We start from the raw sequence: 16,699 nt of genomic DNA on the forward strand, positions 1-16,699 counted from the left end.
GTGGGAGGGGGCGGGGCCGCTAGAGGGGAGAACCTTCTTCAATTCACGTCCGCGGATTCCGGCCGGACACTGCCCACCGCGCCCAGCGTCCGCCCCGCTTTCCCTCCGGGAGGAAGGCAGGACATTTCGGTGCACAAAGTACAGCAGCTGGAAAACCTGACCTGGAGAACCAGCCGACAGCGTCCATTTCCCAGTCTTCGTCGTGACTCTGCTGGTTTATTTCACCGGGGCAGGGTGAGCACACGCAGGTGCTCAAGCCGGATCGTTGCATCCGATGCTCAGTTTTGTGGCTCGCACTTCTGTGATCTTGGCCAAGGTACTTGGCCCTTGGAAACCTGTTTGTTTACTTATAAAATGGGCGTGGGGCCCTCACCGGTGTGGCTCAGTGGATAGAGCGTAGGCCTGCGGACTGGAGGGTCCCGGGTTCGATTCCGGTCAAGGGCATGTACCTTGGTTGCGGGCACATCCCCAATGGGGGGGGGGGGGGGGCGGTGCAGGAGGCAGCTGATGGATGTTTCTCTCTCATCGATGTTTCTAACTATCCTTCTCCCTTCCTCTCTGTAAAAAATCAATAAAATATATTTTTTAAATAAAAAATAAAATGGGCGTAGGGATAAGACTGCCTTAAAGAGTGTGACGATTAAGTTAAATAATATAATGCCTTTAGACAAGTAGCTGGCATATATGGCAAAGTGTTCGATAAATGTCAGCTTCATATCCATGCAGGTTGAACAGCAAAAGATGCTTTAGCAGCAGCTTAGCAAAACTAAGGAGATATATATATATATATATATATATATATATATATATATATCGGATATATATATATATATATATATATATATAGCCGAAACCAGTTTGGCTCAGTGGATAGAGCGTCAGCCTGCGGACTGAAGGGTCCCGGGTTCGATTCCGGTCAAAGGCATGTACCTTGGTTGCGGGCACATCCCCAGTGGGGGGGGGGGGGGTGCAGGAGGCAGCTGATCGATGTTTCTAACTATCCCTCTCCCTTCCTCTCTGTAAAAAATGAATTAAAAAAATATATATATATGATCTTAGAGGGAGAAGGGAAAGGTAGAGAGAGAGAAACATCAAAGAGAGAGGGACAGCGATTGGCTGCCCCCTCCACGCCCCTGACAGGGGATCGAGTGCGCAACCTGGGTATGTGCCCTGACCCGGAATCCAACCGGTGCGGTCTTGGTGCATGGGTCAAACTGGACCAATACTTTCCCCATCCAATGGGAGCTAAATCCTCACTTGCATCTCCATGGACCAAGGAGGGTGGCTCCCTTCTGACCCATCAAGACCCCCTTTTGTAGAAATGGACTGATCGGGGATGGGGCGGGCCCTCTTCTCCGCAGGTCCCAGTCTCTCCGCCCGTAAAGCCACCTCGCCCTGCAATGGGGGCTCCTGTTGGCACAGAGACGGCGACAGGACCTTCGTTTGGCAGGCTTCCCGGGCTGACCGTCTGAGAGGTGGGCTCCATCAGATTCCAGGACTCCCACCTGTTGTGGGCGGAGAGTCTGAGGCCCAGCTGGGCGGACAGAATAACGGTCTGCACGTGTCTGGGTCCTGCTTTATTTCAGTGCGTAGAAGTCCTTTGACCTGGGTTCTGCCGGGTGATTTCAGTGAAGTTCTCTCTCTCTCTCTCTCTCTCTTTTTTAAAATAGATTTTATTGATTTTTTTTTTTACAGAGAGGAAGGGAGAGGGACAGAGAGTTAGAAACATCCATGAGAGAGAAACATCAATCAGCTGCCTCCTGCACACCTCCTACTGGGGATGTGCCCGCAACCAAGGTACGTGCCCCTGACCGGAATCGAACCCGGGACTCTTCAGTGGGCAGGCCGATGCTCTATCCGCTGAGCCACACCGGTTTCGGCTCAGTGAAGGTCTTAAACTGGGTTCTGCCGGGTGTCTACTCAGCCACGCAAGCTTGGTTCCAACGCAGGGCCGACCAGGACTCCCTGGAGGACTCCCGCGTCCATTCTGAAGCGCGGGGCTGGCTGCGGGGATGGACGGGCAGCGGGAAGGGACCCATCACCAGGGCGCGGGCTGTGTGACCAGAGGCGGCCGTGGAGCGCAGCCCCGAAAGCACAGGGAGCCCCTCTCCGCGGCTGGGGCTGTCTCCCCCTGCCCCCCGCCCCCTCCGCCTTCACCGCCGCCCCCCCAGGCGAGCGGACTGCGCACGCGCGCCGGCGGCCCCAGCAGATCACGTGACGCGGCCCCGCCCTTTCCTCGGCGGGACGCTCGGCTCCTCCCGCGCTGGGCGGCCGCGGTGAGTGTCCGCGAGGGGCGCCCGCCTCTCAGACCGGCGGGCCTGGGCGGGGACGCCGCCGGCGGAGCGCCTCGCGGGGCCCACGGGGACGCCGTGGCGGCGGGGTACGCCTTTCCCCCCTCCCCTCCCCCGGGCTGCGGGCGGGGAGGCCGGGAGCGCGGCTGGGGGAGGGGAGCCGCCGGCCGGGGAGGGCCAGGGGTCCCCTGAGGGGCCCGCGGGCGAGGTGGGCGGGACGGGAGGGCTGAGGGGCTCGCTCCCGGGGCGTCCTCCGCCCCCCGGGTTTCTGAAGCCGCCCCCCCGCGGCCCTGGGCTGACAGGGGAGGGCCGCCGCCTGCTCCCGGCCGGCGGGAGATCTGCGCTTTCCCTGCGCTCCGCGGGGAGGCGGGGCGGGGGCGAGCCGAGGGGCGCGGAGACCCCAGGGCTGCGCACCTGTCAGCGCCCCTTCCCGGCCGCGCCGCCGTCTGCACCCGGGGTGCGGGGTGCGGGGTCCGGGGAAGCGGGGACGCCGGGCCGGGCCGCACCTGCTGCCCCGGCCTCCGCCGGTGGGCCGCCTCCCATGGTTCGTGCCCGGTTATTGTCCGTGAAATAGCTGCCGGGGAGCCGTCCTCCGGCCCAGCAGGGCCTCCTCTTTGCACGTTCACAGCAGTGATTCCAGCAGCGCCATGTCACCTCCTTCACAGCCCGCGGGGGGAGGACGGGCTGGGCATTACGCTCGGGTTAGAACGGGGAAACTGAGGCTCAGAGAGGTTCTCCCGTCCCCTGCGGGCACGGGGCAGGTCTGGGTGCAGCTCTCAGACCTCACGTTGGCAGTGGGACCGTGATCGCCCTCTGGTTTCTGTTCCGGTTTGGGCTCGGGCTCTGGTTTTGTTCCTGTTAATTAGGACTTTCCTTAGCGATGCGCGGGGTGCTCATTGATGCCACCTGTGGGGATGGTCTGAACAGTAAACACCCGATCGGGAACTGGTGTTTCACTGGGTCACAGCCCGTTTTCAATGGTCTGACCCGCTGTCTTTGCGGGAGGAAGTGGGATGATGGGATGACGGACCGGAGCAGGCGGATGGGGTTTGAATCCCAGCGCCGGCACCTGCCTTCCGCAGATCGGTGACTTTTCCGGGGCCTGACCTCTTCGTCTGTAAAAGGGAACCTATTTTCCGTCTCGGACATTTGTTGGTGGTGAGTGACCGAGGAGTCTGGGAGCAGACAGCACTGTCCTCAGCGAGCCCTCCACAAGGGCCTCGTCCCCTCCTTCCTTCCCACCCCCTGGAGCTGCGATTTTCTGTTTTCCACCCTTAACCACTTCCTGGTGTAGGTCCGTTCCCCTGCTGGGTGATGCATGGAAGCATCCTCAGTGTTAACTCTGCAAACGCATTTACACTAACTTTGGTGACTGTGGCCCAAAAGATAGAGCGTTTTCAACATCGACTTTAAAAATGTTTGTCCTAGGCCTTCACTATTATAACACCACTGAGAGTACTTCCGCTGCCCTAAAAATGCTCAGTTTTGCCTATTTATTAACCCTCTTAATCATCCAGCCATTCAACTTTCTTCCTTTCCTTCCAGATCTTTGTGGAGGGCCTGCCATGTGTCAGGCACTCTTAAGCAGGTGACAGAGAAGATCATTCAGATACTGATCCTTTCCTTCTCCCAAAATGCACCGGGGAAGAAAACTCTTGCAGGAAAAAGGGGGAAAGAGGGTAACGCTTACTTACTGAGCACCTACACGTGCAGGTTTTATGTATTATATGGAAATTATCCGGGTGCCTGTCCCATGTCAGATGCTGTGTTAACTTGGTGATCTCTAGCATGCTGCCATTTAAGCAAAGCAGATGTTCTTGTCTTAACAGAAGCGAGAACTTCGTTTCCCGGAGATTAAATGACTTGCCCAAGGCTATATAACTAGTAACTATAAGAATGGGCTAAATTGGCATTCAATCCCACATCAGTATGCACTCTCTCACTGTTCATACTTATTTCAGTGTATATGGTGTTTTTTTTAAAATATTTGTTTTTAGTTTGATAACTAGTTCTTTTTTTTTTAAATATATTTTATTGATTTTTTTTTACAGAGAGGAAGGGAGAGGGATAGAGAGCTAGAAACATCGATGAGAGAGAAACATTGATCAGCTGCCTCCTGCACACCCCCTACTGGGGATGTGCCCGCAACCAAGGTACATGCCCTTGCCCAGAATCGAACCCGGGACCCTTCAGTCCGCAGGCCGAGACGCTCTATCCACTGAGCCAAACCGGTTTCGGCGAAAATATGTTTTTGTTTGTTGGGGAAGTACCTGGCCTTCATTTTTAGAGATGAGAATACTGAAACTCAAAGAGGTTAAAAAGCTTCTCAAAGTCACTGTGATTTGGTGCACTCGGTGCCTCCATAAAGTCTTTCCACTGTATCATGCCTCCTCCCCGCTTTTTAGATGGAAGGAATTTGGATAAAGTCTGGGAATTCAGATGAAGGTCTCTCTCAGCTGGGGATGCCAGAGTAGGGTTTATGAAGACCACTTGTGAACTGGCCTTGAAGAATTGGCAGGCTTTGGATATGTAGAATGTGAGAGGAAAGGAGCATGGCGAGCAAAGATTGTTTAGCTTGGGTTTCATTCATTAGTACATGTTTAATTAGTGCCTACTCCGTGCCACGGTCTGTTCTGTGATATGAGGCTGTAGCAGTAATGAAACCCAAGAGCCATCATAGAGCTTGCATTCTTGTTGGGAAAGATGGGACACTCCATCGACTAATAATGGAAGGTGATGCGTGCTCTAGAGAAGTGGAATAAGACCGGCAAGTGGTGGGGATCAGTTGTTAGAGAGTGGGAATTTTTTTAAAAATATATTTTATTGATTTTTTTACAGAGAGGAAGGGAGAGGGACAGAGAGCTAGAAACATCAATGAGAGAGAAACATAGATCAGCTGCCTCCTGCACACCCCCCACAGGGGATGTGCCCGCAACCAAGGTACATGCCCTTGACCGGAATCGAACCTGGGACTCTTCAGTCCACAGGCTGATGCTCTATCCACTGAGCCAAACCGGTTTCGACGAGAGTGGGAATTTTTGAGCATGCTTCCTCCTAGTCGACTTAGCCATAAATCCCAGCTGCAACTAACAAAATAGCCTTACAGGATAAATTATTGTCAGTTTTCTTGAGAACAGGAGACCAGTAAGCCTTACAAGATAGATCACTGTCAACTTTCCTGATAACGGGATGCAGTTACTCCACCAGGCGCAAGGACCCTGTAAATGACATGCTGACATTGCCTAAGAAAAACTACTTTGTTTTAAATTGTTTGCTCTGCAAAAACAGGATGTAGTGAATGGGTTTAAAAATGCTCGTTCACAAAGGATCAGGGCTGCTCTCGGGGCTCGCTGCGTGGAGAGAGAGAGAGCAGTCAGCCAGCCGGTTATTAAAGGCTCCCTAAATTTTAATTTGGTCTGGACTCCAGTGGTCGTTCACTCGCATTCGCTCCACAGCACAGTTTTTAAAATAGTGCTTGGAAAGGCCAACGATGGAATGTTCCAGATGGGGTTGCCCTGAGGCAGGAGTGTGTCTGGTATGTTGGGGAACGTGAAGAGGCCAACGTGGCTGGAGTGGAATGAACATCAGGGAGGACAGGAGTAGGCGGTGCGAGAGGCCTGGGGAGCTAGGAAGTTTAGGGTGTGCGAGTTACTGTGAGGGCTTTGGCTTTTACTCTGAGTCAGACGGACAGGCCCTGGGGAGTTGTGAGCAGAGGCACTGCCCTTAAAAAACACAACAGCTCTCCTGAGCTAGATGTCATTCAGCACACCCCTCTACACATGTTGTTTTAAGTAGATTCAGACGTGTGCAACCATCACCATGATGACTTTACAACACGCTCATCATCCTCAGGAGAAACCCTAGACAACCAGAGATGCGTTTTCTGACTGTGGACTGCCCATGTGGACATTCCATGTAAATGTAACACGTGGTCTCCGTGACTGGCTTCTTTCACTTAGCTGATGTTTTCAAGGTTCACCCACGTTGCAGCGTGTATAAACACGTCCTTCCTTTTCATGGCTGACTAATATTCCATTGATGGATATACTACTTTTTTATTTATTTTTTATTTTTTTATTTTTTGGATTTACTACTTTTTAAAAATCCATCCATTGTGGACACTTGGCTGATTTCCGCGTTGGGGCTGTTATGAATAATGCTGCTCTGAGTGCTTGTATATAAACTGTTTGTTCAGACATATGTTTCCATTGGAGGTGCTGCATTTAAAGGGAGCAGATTCACGTGACAGAGGATAAACGGTCTCGGCTCTCATTCCCAAAGTTTTGGTTCCAATTGCCGCTTGCTTTTCTTTGCTCTTTAGCTCTTCTTACAGGGTTAGGCGTTCTTTCTAGCACTTTCCCTGTCCCTTTGTGTTCTGTCTGGCTCCTCTGCTTTGGATTTCTTTGAATAAAGGTCTGGCCACATTAACTAGGTTTCCTGTAAAGTGAGGTCTGTTCTATGGAGAGTCTTATATAATTGGTAATTAACATATTAGGATAAAATCTCACTTTTTGAAAGTTTCTCAGAAGATTTTAATTTATTTTGTTTTACTTTATTTTATTTTTTGAGTGTATGGGAGGGAGAGGAAAGGGGAAAGGGATGGAGAAGGCACAAGCATGCGCCCTGGAGGGAGAGTGCCTCTAAGAGGAGTTCACAGTGCTCCATCTACCGGGTTGGGATTTATTAGTGGGTCATAAACCAATTAAGTGAAAGCAATAATTAAAAAAAATAGAATAGAGAAGGAAATATCAGAGTGCATCTCACATAACAGGGATAAAGATGACTTCATGGAACTTGTTTTAGTTAAACGTGTGTAAACTGAGTCAGGATACAGAGTGCTTGTGTGAATGTTTATAGATGGTAGTAAAAAAAACCGAAGCCTCTGGGTTGGGCTCTGGTGGGCTACTCCTACAATTAACACTGTCCCATTGTATTGTATTTTTTGGAGAACATGGAGTATTTACAACATGCTATATTGAAACACAGTATAAAGGAGCAATTTTTTGTTGTTAAATTAATTAGAAACTTGGGATGAGAATTTTGTCTTTTTTATGAATAAATATGATTTCCTGACAATGTTATGACTACTAGTATGTGTGTGTGTGTATAATTAATTGTTTTTTAATTCTAGGAGTCATACCCCATGTGTTTATTTGATAAATGAGCTTCTCGGCATAGAAGGGAATTAAAGAATGATGGTAAGTGATCAAACTACCTGAAACACTAACTTTAATTTTTTTTTTTTTTGGCCTCCTTCTTTCCTTTTTCCCACCCATTTTTTTTAAAAAAATGTTTTTTATTGATTTCAGTGAGAGGAAGGGGAAAGGATAGAAACATCAATGATGAGAGAGAATCATTGATTGACTGCCTCCTGCATGTCCCATTTTGGGGATCAAGCCCTCCACCTAGGCATGTGCCCTGACCGGGAATCGAACGGTGACCTCCTGGTTCCTGGGTTGAGGCTCAAACCACTGAGCCACACCCCACACCAGATGGGCCAACCTATTTTTTATTTATTATCTGTTTTGATGTCACATTCGTTACATACAAGTTTCTCTAGGGAACATTTTGTTGTGAAGCACAGTAATAACGTGAACAACTGTGAATGTCGTATTCAACCTGAGAGCCCCACTGCTACCATTTGTGGGACCTAGGGCAGACAAGCAAGTGGAAGCCAGCTTCCTTTTTGTCTTAATTTTAAAAAGACACAAATCAGTCCATGCCAACAGCTTGACCTGCTTTTCTACGCAGGACCCGGCCAGCTCTCTGAGAAGCCACCTCCCCCTGAGGCTGGCAGGTGGGGCCGGGCGCTCTCTGGATCTGGGCTTGGGGGTCCGTGAGGTGAAACTCCCAGAGAGCCTGGACGACCGGTCCCCTTCCCTCACTTCCTTTTCTAACTCCATTCTCAGGCCATTCTAAGCATCTTCTTCAACAATGCCACTCACACCAGGGAGAGGAGGGAATGAAGTTCACAGGGGAGCCCGGTCTTCCTGGAAACCTCCTTTGGGAGGTCTGGGGTGGCTGTTATTGAACAGAATTAGATGTTTTTACTCTGGTTCCCCAGCACCTCGCCTGTGCTTTACCTCCTTCCTTCTCATTCCCTCATTGTGTGGCCTCCTGGAGTCCCAGTTCTCTTAACCTTTTGCACTCGGATGTCGAGTGTGACTCAACACGGTTAGCATCAGTAGCCCATCCCTTCCCTCCATCCCTCCTCTTTATTTGGGCTTTTCTTACATTAAATAAATAAGTTTGTATGAAAAGAAACTCCAGTTTTTTATTCTACTGCCGCGCTTTGTGAAATCTGGGGTATTTAAAAAAATAAATCCCGAGTAGAATAAAGGAATCAAGAAAAAAGCAAGTGAGTGCAAAGGGTTAATTCCTGTGTAAGGGAGATACTTTTATGTAGGTACAGACAATTTAATAAGCAATGCTTGATACCAGTTCCAGAGTATGAGTGAAGTTGCTACAAGTAGAAGTTATTTAGAGATCAGTGAAAATAATTTTTCCCCAGTCTAGGAGCAAGTTTCAGAAATCTGTAGACACTTTGGTGAACATTATGAACACTTGCTTTGTTAGATTTATATATCGTAAGAGTTGAATATAAAAACTTTCACTTGAAACCGGTGTTTGCTTTTTCTGAAACATCTAACATCTGAACAAACCTTTGTAAAGGTCTCCACGTGGCACCAGGTGGCACGTTGTGACGCCGGATGAAGATAACACGTTTTAAGTCTGCTTGAGGAAAGGAAGCCAGGTTAAAACACTGCTTGAGCTAGAAATCTGCACAATGTTATGAAGTATCTCAGACTCATTTATTGCATTTCCAGCCCTGATGCTTACTTAGATTAAAATGTTTAAAACTATTCTACTTAAGTTACTAGTTATGTTTCTTTAAGAATAGGATTATGAAAAATGAATAGAGTGTGTTTTCTTTCTGAGAAACATAAGACATAATGCATTTATCTGCCAGATATATTTTATATCTTGACTAATAATTCAGTAAATATTCTCTTTTCTGTACGTAGGCTTCCTTCCAGCGCTCCAATAGCCACGACAAAGTGAGGAGGATAGTTGCAGAGGAGGGTCGTACAGCAAGAAATCTAATCGCTTGGAGTGTTCCACTAGAAAGCAAAGATGATGATGGTATGTATGTTTTTTATTGTTGTTAATCTTCACCCAAGGATATTTTTCCCATTGATTTTTAGAGAGAGTGGAAGGGAGGGAGAGAGGGGGAGAGGTGGAGAGGGAGGGAGGAAGAGAGAGAAAGAGAGAGAGAGAGAAACATCAGCGTGAGAGGGACACACAGATTGGCTGCCTCCCGCACGTGTCCCAGCTGGGGCTGGGGATCTGACCTGCAACCCAGGTACATGCCTTTGACCAGAGATTGAACCCGAGACCCTTAGGTCTGTGCTCTGACACTAACCACTGCTCAGGGCAGTGATGATATATATTAAAAATAAGTTTCATTTTGTTGTAAATTAGAAGGCTATATTTATTCCTAAACAGTAGATAGACTAAAAACTGCTTATAATTAGGACTCTCAGGCAAATTAGTATAAAGTAAATAAGTAGTTTTTCATTGCCTTTTTATCTAATAGGCAAATGGTTTCAGGAAAGTGTTATTATTATTCTTTTGTTGGCGTTGTTAATCCTCACCCAAGGTTCTTTTTTTCAATGTTTTATTTTTTTTTAGAGAGAGTGGAAGGGAGGAGGAGAAAGAGACAGAGAGAGAGAAACAGCCATGGGAGAGAGACATACTGATTGTTTGCCCCGCCATGCATCTCGACCAGGGCTAGGGGTCAAACCTGCAACCCAGGTATGTGCCCTTGACCAGGAATGAACCTGCAACCCTTCGGTGCACGGGCCAGCGCTCTGGTCAGGGCAGTAGGTGGTGTCTTTCATAAAAAAGAAAAAAAGAGCCGAAACCGGTGTGGCTCAGTGGATAGAGCGTCGGCCTGCGGACTGAAGGGTCCCAGGTTCGATTCCGGTCAAGGGCATGTACATTGGTTGCGGGCACATCCCCGGTAGGGGGTGTGCAGGAGGCAGCTGGTCGATGTCTCTCTCTCATCGATGTTTCTAGCTCTCTGTCCCTCTCCCTTCCTCTCTGTAAAAAATCAATAAAATATAAGAAAAAAAGAGCCCTAGTGCTCAGTGGATAGAGCGTTGGCCTGCGGACTGAAGGGTCCCGGGTTCGATTCTGGTCAAGGGCATGGAACTTGGTTGCGGGCACATCCCCAGTGGTGGGTGTGCATGAGGCCGCTGATCAATGTTTCTCATCTCTCTCTAAAAAGTCAATAAAATATATTTTTTAAAAAAGAACAAGTGAGAGAGATATGTCTGACTGCAAAAATACAAAGAACTAAAAAAACCTCCTGTTTCAAAATGAAACTGTATGTCATACATCAGGTAAGTTAATCAAAACAGAAAATACTGAGTTTTATGTTGTAAAAAATGTATTCCTAATTTTATTGTTGAAATACAATTTGAATTCAAATAAGTATTTTTCAGACCTGTATATATAAGTTGAGAGGTACCACTAACTTGATCTTTTTAAAATTTATTTTTATTCATTTTTTTCACTCATGAAACAAATAATTTTTTTTGCAGTTTTTTATTTGACCTTATTTTTAAATTGTCAGAAAATCTGACTTCTTTAAGGAGTTGATTTACTCCTGTTCTGAGGAAGCTGTTCCATGAAAACAGTCTCTGGGATCTTGGAAATTTGTTTTTTGTTACATCTGTAGTTCAGATTGACTATGAATAGAAGGAGATTATGTGTTAATATGCCTGAATGATTTGTGTAGTTCAATTTTATATTGTCTGTTTGTTGATCTGTATATTTATCTATTTATTCTTGCCTTAAAGGAAAATCTAAATTTCAAACTGGTGGAAAACCAAAGAGGACAATTCAGGGGACTCATAAAACTACTAAACAGGTAAAGCATATGCAACTCTTTACTTACTTTTTATTTTAGTTATAAAATACAATTTATTTTCCATTAATTTTTTTAGAGAGGGTGAAAGGCAAGGAGGAGGGGGAGAGAGAGAAACATCGACGTGATACATCAATTGGTTGCCTTCCACACTCATCCCAACCGATCCGGGGTGGGAATCGGACCTGCAACCCAGGTATGTGCCCTTGTCCAGAAATCCAACCCGAGACCCTCCGGTGCACATGCCAACATCCTAACCACTGATAAATGCCAGCCAGAGCTAAAAAACTAAATTTATACAGTACTATGTGCATAGGTTGTAGTGAATACTTTACAAATATTAATTTATTTGCTTATCATAATAATCCTTTGACATAGGCATTATTATTATCTTCATTTACAAATGAGGAAATTGAGGTATTAAATCTGAATGGATGGTAGAATTTACCAGTGAAGCCGTCTGGTCCTGAACTTTTGGTTTGGGGGAGGTTATTGATTACTGTTTCAATTTTCTTATTAGTGATTGGTCTATTCAGATTTTCTATTTCTTCATGATTCAGTCTATCCCTGCCAAGGCATTAGGGGTGAGTTGATTAAATGTTTGACCAAATATAGCAGGGTAATTTTTAGGTTGATAATTTTGTGTGGCCTTTGACTGATGTTATAAATATCCAGATGGCCCTTGGCAGAGAAGAGATTCCCTACCCCTGCCATGGATGTTGGTTGCCATATTTTTATTGTCATTTGTCCCCATGTATTTCTTGATTTCTCCTTTGATGTCTTCATTGACCCATTTGTTGTTCAGATCATGTTGTTTAATTTCCCCATATTTGTGATTTTCCATTTTTCTTCTTGTAGCTACTTTCTAGTTTCATACTGTTGTGATCAGAAAAGATGTTTGATATTATTTCAATCTTGAATTTATGGAGACTTACTTTGTGTTCCAACATATGGTCTATCCATGTGCACTTGAGAAGTATGTGTATTCTGTCACTTCTGGATAGAATATTTTGTATATATCTATTTAAGGACATCTGGACTCATGTCATTTAAGGCCAATATTTCTTTCTTGCCTTTCTGTCTAAGTGAGGTGCTCAAGTCTCCTACTATTATTGTAAATATATACCTTTAGGTCTGTTAATAATTATTTTATATATTTACTTGCTTCTAAGTTGGGTGCATATATATTAATGTTGCGTTTTGTTTCTGGTTGTCTCCTTTATATAATGCCCATATCTATAATGTCCATTTTTTTAAAAATAAATTTTATTGATTTTTTTACAGAGAGGAAGGGAGAGGGATAGAGAGCTAGAAACATCGATGAGAGAGAAACATTGACCAGCTGCCTCCTGCACACCCCCACTGGGGATGTGCCCGCAACCAAGGTACATGCCCTTGACCGGAATTGAACCTGGGACCCTTCAGTCCGCAGACCGACGCTCTATCCACTGAGCCACACCGGCTTCGGCTATAATGTCCATTCTTGTGTGTGATAAAAGTGTGGCTACATGGGCTTTCTTTTGGAGCCATTTGCTTGGAGCACTGTTTTCCACACCTTCCCTTAGAGCCTGCGTTTGTCTTTGGAACTGAGATGAGTCTCTTTAAGGCAGTATGTTGTTGGGTCTTGTTTTTTAATCTATCCAGCTACCCTGTACCTTTTGATTGGTGACTTCAGTTCATTTACCTTTAAGGTGATACTGATATATGAAGTTGTACTCTTGCCATTTTGGGTTTTCTGATTGCTCTACAGCTCCATTGTTTATTTTCTCTTGTGTTTCTGACTGATGTTTTAATTGGGTGATTTTCTATGATGATTGTCTTCATTTTCTCTTTTTTATGTTTGTATCTCTGATCTAGATTTCTATTTTCCTTGATTTCCTTCTTTAGAGAGTGGAAGGGAGAGGGATGGAGAGATAGAAACATCGATGAGAGAGAAACGTCAATCGGCCTCCTGCATGCCCTCACCGGGGATTGCGCCCACAAGGCAGGCATGTGCTGCCCTGACTGGAAATTGAACCCGTGACCTCCTGGTCATGGGTGGATGCTCAGCCCCTGAGTCATCCAGCTGGGCTAGATTTCTGTCCTGTGGCTCTCAAGAAGTTTATATAAAGTAGCCCTTTTTCTTCTGATAGCATCTTATTTTTACTTGCCTATACAGGTTTCATCCTTTACTTACTCCACTATTATGTATTTGTTGTTGCAAATTATTTTTATGGTATGTGTTCATTACCAAATTGAAGTAGCAATAGCTATTTTTAATGATTTCCCCCTTTAACCTTTATGCAATAATTAGGTTTTTAACACTCTATTCTGAGAATCCCTATCACCTTGTCAGACTTTGTGTACTTTTGTCTTTCCTTTCTGGCCGAAGAGCTCCTTTCAATGTCTTAAAAGCCAAGTCTTTTTAAAATATATTTTTATTTCAGGGAGGAAGGGAGAGGGAGAGGGAGAGGGAGATAGAAACATCCATGATGAGAATCATTGGTTAGCTGCTTCTTGCATGCCTCCTACTGGGGATCGAGAGCCTACAACTTAGGTAGGTGCCCTTGACCAGAATCGAACCTGGGACCCGTTAGTCCACAGGCCGACACTCTATCCACTGAGCCAAACCGGCTAGGGCAGAAGCCAAGTCTTATGGTGGTGAACTCCATCAGTTTTTTTTTTGTAGGAGAAAGTCTTTATTTCTTCTTTATATCCGAAGCATAACTTTGCTGGATAAATTATTCTTGTCTGGCTCTAACCACCAGAGCCACCTGGCCAATTAGAATTCTCTATCATTTTGATCACAATCTTCCATGACTTTAAGTTTGGTTTCTGGAGATTTGTCTTGTGTGTGTGTGATACTGTGTTACTGTGATTATTCTTGGTGCTTGATGGGTTTTCCCTCAGCCGGTGAATTCGAAGTAGTGAACAACTTTCTTAATTTAGGTAAAGCTATTTTGCCTAGCAATTCAACAGGCTGGTAATTGGAGGCCTTTTTTGTTCTCCAGTAGGTGGTGCTATAGGACAGGTTTTTGGTTTCTCTGACCTGAGCTGTTAGAATTGATAGCCAGCACTGTCTGCCTTCCAAGGCGTCTGCCCGAGGCGTCCCAGGCGCCCTCCTTGTTGCTGTTCGTGTGTCTGGGGGTCGCAGGTACCTTGCTGCTGCCTGGGTCTCTGCTGTTGCAGTATTGCCACTGAGATGGCGGTCCCGCTGAGTCTAGGGTCCTGTGGGTCTTGGGCAGTGTCTCCATGGCATGGGGCTGCGGTGGTGGCCGGGGGAGCTCGGGTAGTGGGCACCTGCGCTGCTTCTGGGGTTGTCAGGCCCGCAGGTGCTGCCACCGTGGTGTGAGTCCTGCTCCTTGTGGCTGCGGGGGCTGCGGGTGCTGGGAGGTTGGAGTTGCACCTGCTTGGTAATAGAAATCCATCATGTTTTCTCCTAGTCAGTTGATTTGCATTTATATATTAACTAGAGGCCCGGTGCATGAAAATTCATGCACTGGGCGGGGGGTGTCCCTCAGCCCGGCCTGCCCCTTCTCACAGTCCAGGAACCCTCAGGGGTGGGATGTGACCCGACAATCGGGGAAGGCGACGCCCCCATCACACCTCTGTTGCTGCCACTGCCGGCAGCGCAAGCCTCGGACTTCCCTGGTTACCTGAGCCTCAGGCGGCCCTGGGCAGCCGGGCAGCCGCCATCTGAGGCTTGCCTGTGCCTCGGGCTGGCCCTGGGCGGCTGGGGGACTGAGGGGACTGGAGGACTCCTGAAGAAGGTGCGCGGAGCGGCCGGACCCACCTGGGGGCGGGCCCAACTGTGCCGCACGCCTGCCACCCCAGCGGGGCTGAGGGGACTGGGCGCTGCCATCTTGTGGCTATGGGCGCTGCCATCTTTGAGGGTGTGACAGTCAATTAGCATATTCTCTCCTTATTGGCTGTGGGCGCCACCATATTTGTGAGGACGTGTCGGTCAATTAGCATACTTCCTCTTTATTAGATAGGATTTTTACTTTAAGTTGAAAAAAGGTTTACAATAAAATTAAGCAGCTGAATAGAACTGTGTAGTGTATGTTACTGTTTTTTCAATGAAAAGAATATATGCAAGCTATTTTAAAATGTTGACCTTGCTCTTTATATTTGTCGGTGTATGTAAATGTGCCACACACGTGTTCCAGTAAACCAGGAGCCTCTTCAGTGCTCCTTTTTGAATAAGGTCTCGTCACAGTTGAGGTCATCCTAATACCTCCTATGAGACATGTCTGAAATGAGAATTAACTTGACAAACCTGTGGCTTCCGTTTAAGATGACAAGCTTTGTTTAAGTGATTTCAATGTGCTGTGATATAATCTGAGAAGAATGATGTCATGTTTTTAAGTATTTATGTTGAAAAATGTGCTTTATGTAATAATCCAATCCGTGGAGGATTTTCAAAACTTTTTTTCTTGTTTTGTTTTACTTCACCAGAACACGGCGGTAGATTGTAAAATAACATCTACACCTGGAGATAAACACTTGGATAAAAGTCCCACTAAAACAAGGCACCCTCGCAAAATCGATCTGAGAGCTAGATACTGGGCCTTTCTGTTTGACAACCTTCGCCGGGCAGTGGATGAAATCTATGTGACCTGTGAGTCCGATCAGAGCGTGGTGGAATGCAAGGTACGTTTGCTGTGAGGCTTTGCCCTCCATTTGAAGCCAGATTCTCCCGTTTCTGCTGCACCTGGCTTTTCGTTTACCTCAGCACGTGCCCTGCAGTCCCAGTGCTGAACAGTGGATCCCAGAACTTGCTCCTCTTACAACTGACAGTTGGTACCTTTACCAGCCTCTCCCTATCCCCCACCCCTGCAACCACTGTTCTACTCGCTGCTTCTGTGAATGTCGCAGGTGTTTCTTGTTTTTTTGTGTTTTTTTTTTTTTATATTTTATTGAATTTTTACAGAGAGGAAGGGAGAGGGAGAGAGAGTTAGAAACATCATTGAGAGAGAAACATCAATCAGCTGCCTCCTGCACACCTCCTACTGGGGATGTGCCCGCAACCAAGGTACATGCCCTTGACCGGAATCGAACCCGGGACCCTTTAGTCTGCAGGCTGATGCTCTATCCACTGAGCCAAACCGGTTAGGGCTTGGTTTTGTTTTTTCAAGGGTACTTTTGGCTGTTGTTTTTTTGCATTACCTAATTATGTGCTTTTATAGTGTGTGCAAGATTTGGTAGAAAGCTGTCTTGATTTATAGTCCTGGGCAAGAAATCAAAGGGATGGACACCCTCCCCTCTCCCCCTCCCCCCCCCCCAAATATTTTCAAAATCTCTTACTTCATTCTCCCTTGATACTGTAGGTGGCACTAGTGAGATTTTTCACATTCTTTGGTTTCACGTTTAATGTCTTTAATTAGACATTGCTCCCTTTTCGTTGAGATACTTATCACTCTCCTAATTCACTCTGGGTAGGGAAAAGTGAGATTGATGGCTACCCATAAACCATCCTGGGTGGGAATGGCATGTC

General features: G+C 46.6%; 1 protein-coding gene across 4 annotated transcripts in view; it reads left to right on the forward strand.

The window, feature by feature from the left end:
* Window positions 1-215: 215 nt before the first annotated feature.
* SCAPER (S-phase cyclin A associated protein in the ER) overlaps window positions 216-16,699 on the forward strand; it is a 187,797-nt gene continuing 171,313 nt past the window's right edge. For 2 of the 4 annotated variants that reach the window (XM_079764046.1, XM_079764049.1), the window contains exons 1-5: window positions 2,233-2,380; window positions 7,423-7,489; window positions 9,317-9,434; window positions 11,156-11,226; window positions 15,661-15,855. In XM_079764046.1, coding sequence (XP_079620172.1) covers window positions 7,484-7,489; window positions 9,317-9,434; window positions 11,156-11,226; window positions 15,661-15,855 — 390 coding nt within the window. In that variant the 5' untranslated portion in view covers window positions 2,233-2,380; window positions 7,423-7,483. Of the gene's footprint in view, window positions 235-2,228; window positions 2,381-7,422; window positions 7,490-9,316; window positions 9,435-11,155; window positions 11,227-15,660; window positions 15,856-16,699 lie in introns of those variants that run through there. The other 2 variants (XM_079764048.1, XM_079764047.1) reach the window with 2 other exon arrangements.

The sequence above is a fragment of the Cnephaeus nilssonii genome (genome assembly GCF_951640355.1).
Source record: "Cnephaeus nilssonii genome assembly, chromosome: 24".
NCBI lineage: Eukaryota > Metazoa > Chordata > Mammalia > Chiroptera > Vespertilionidae > Cnephaeus > Cnephaeus nilssonii.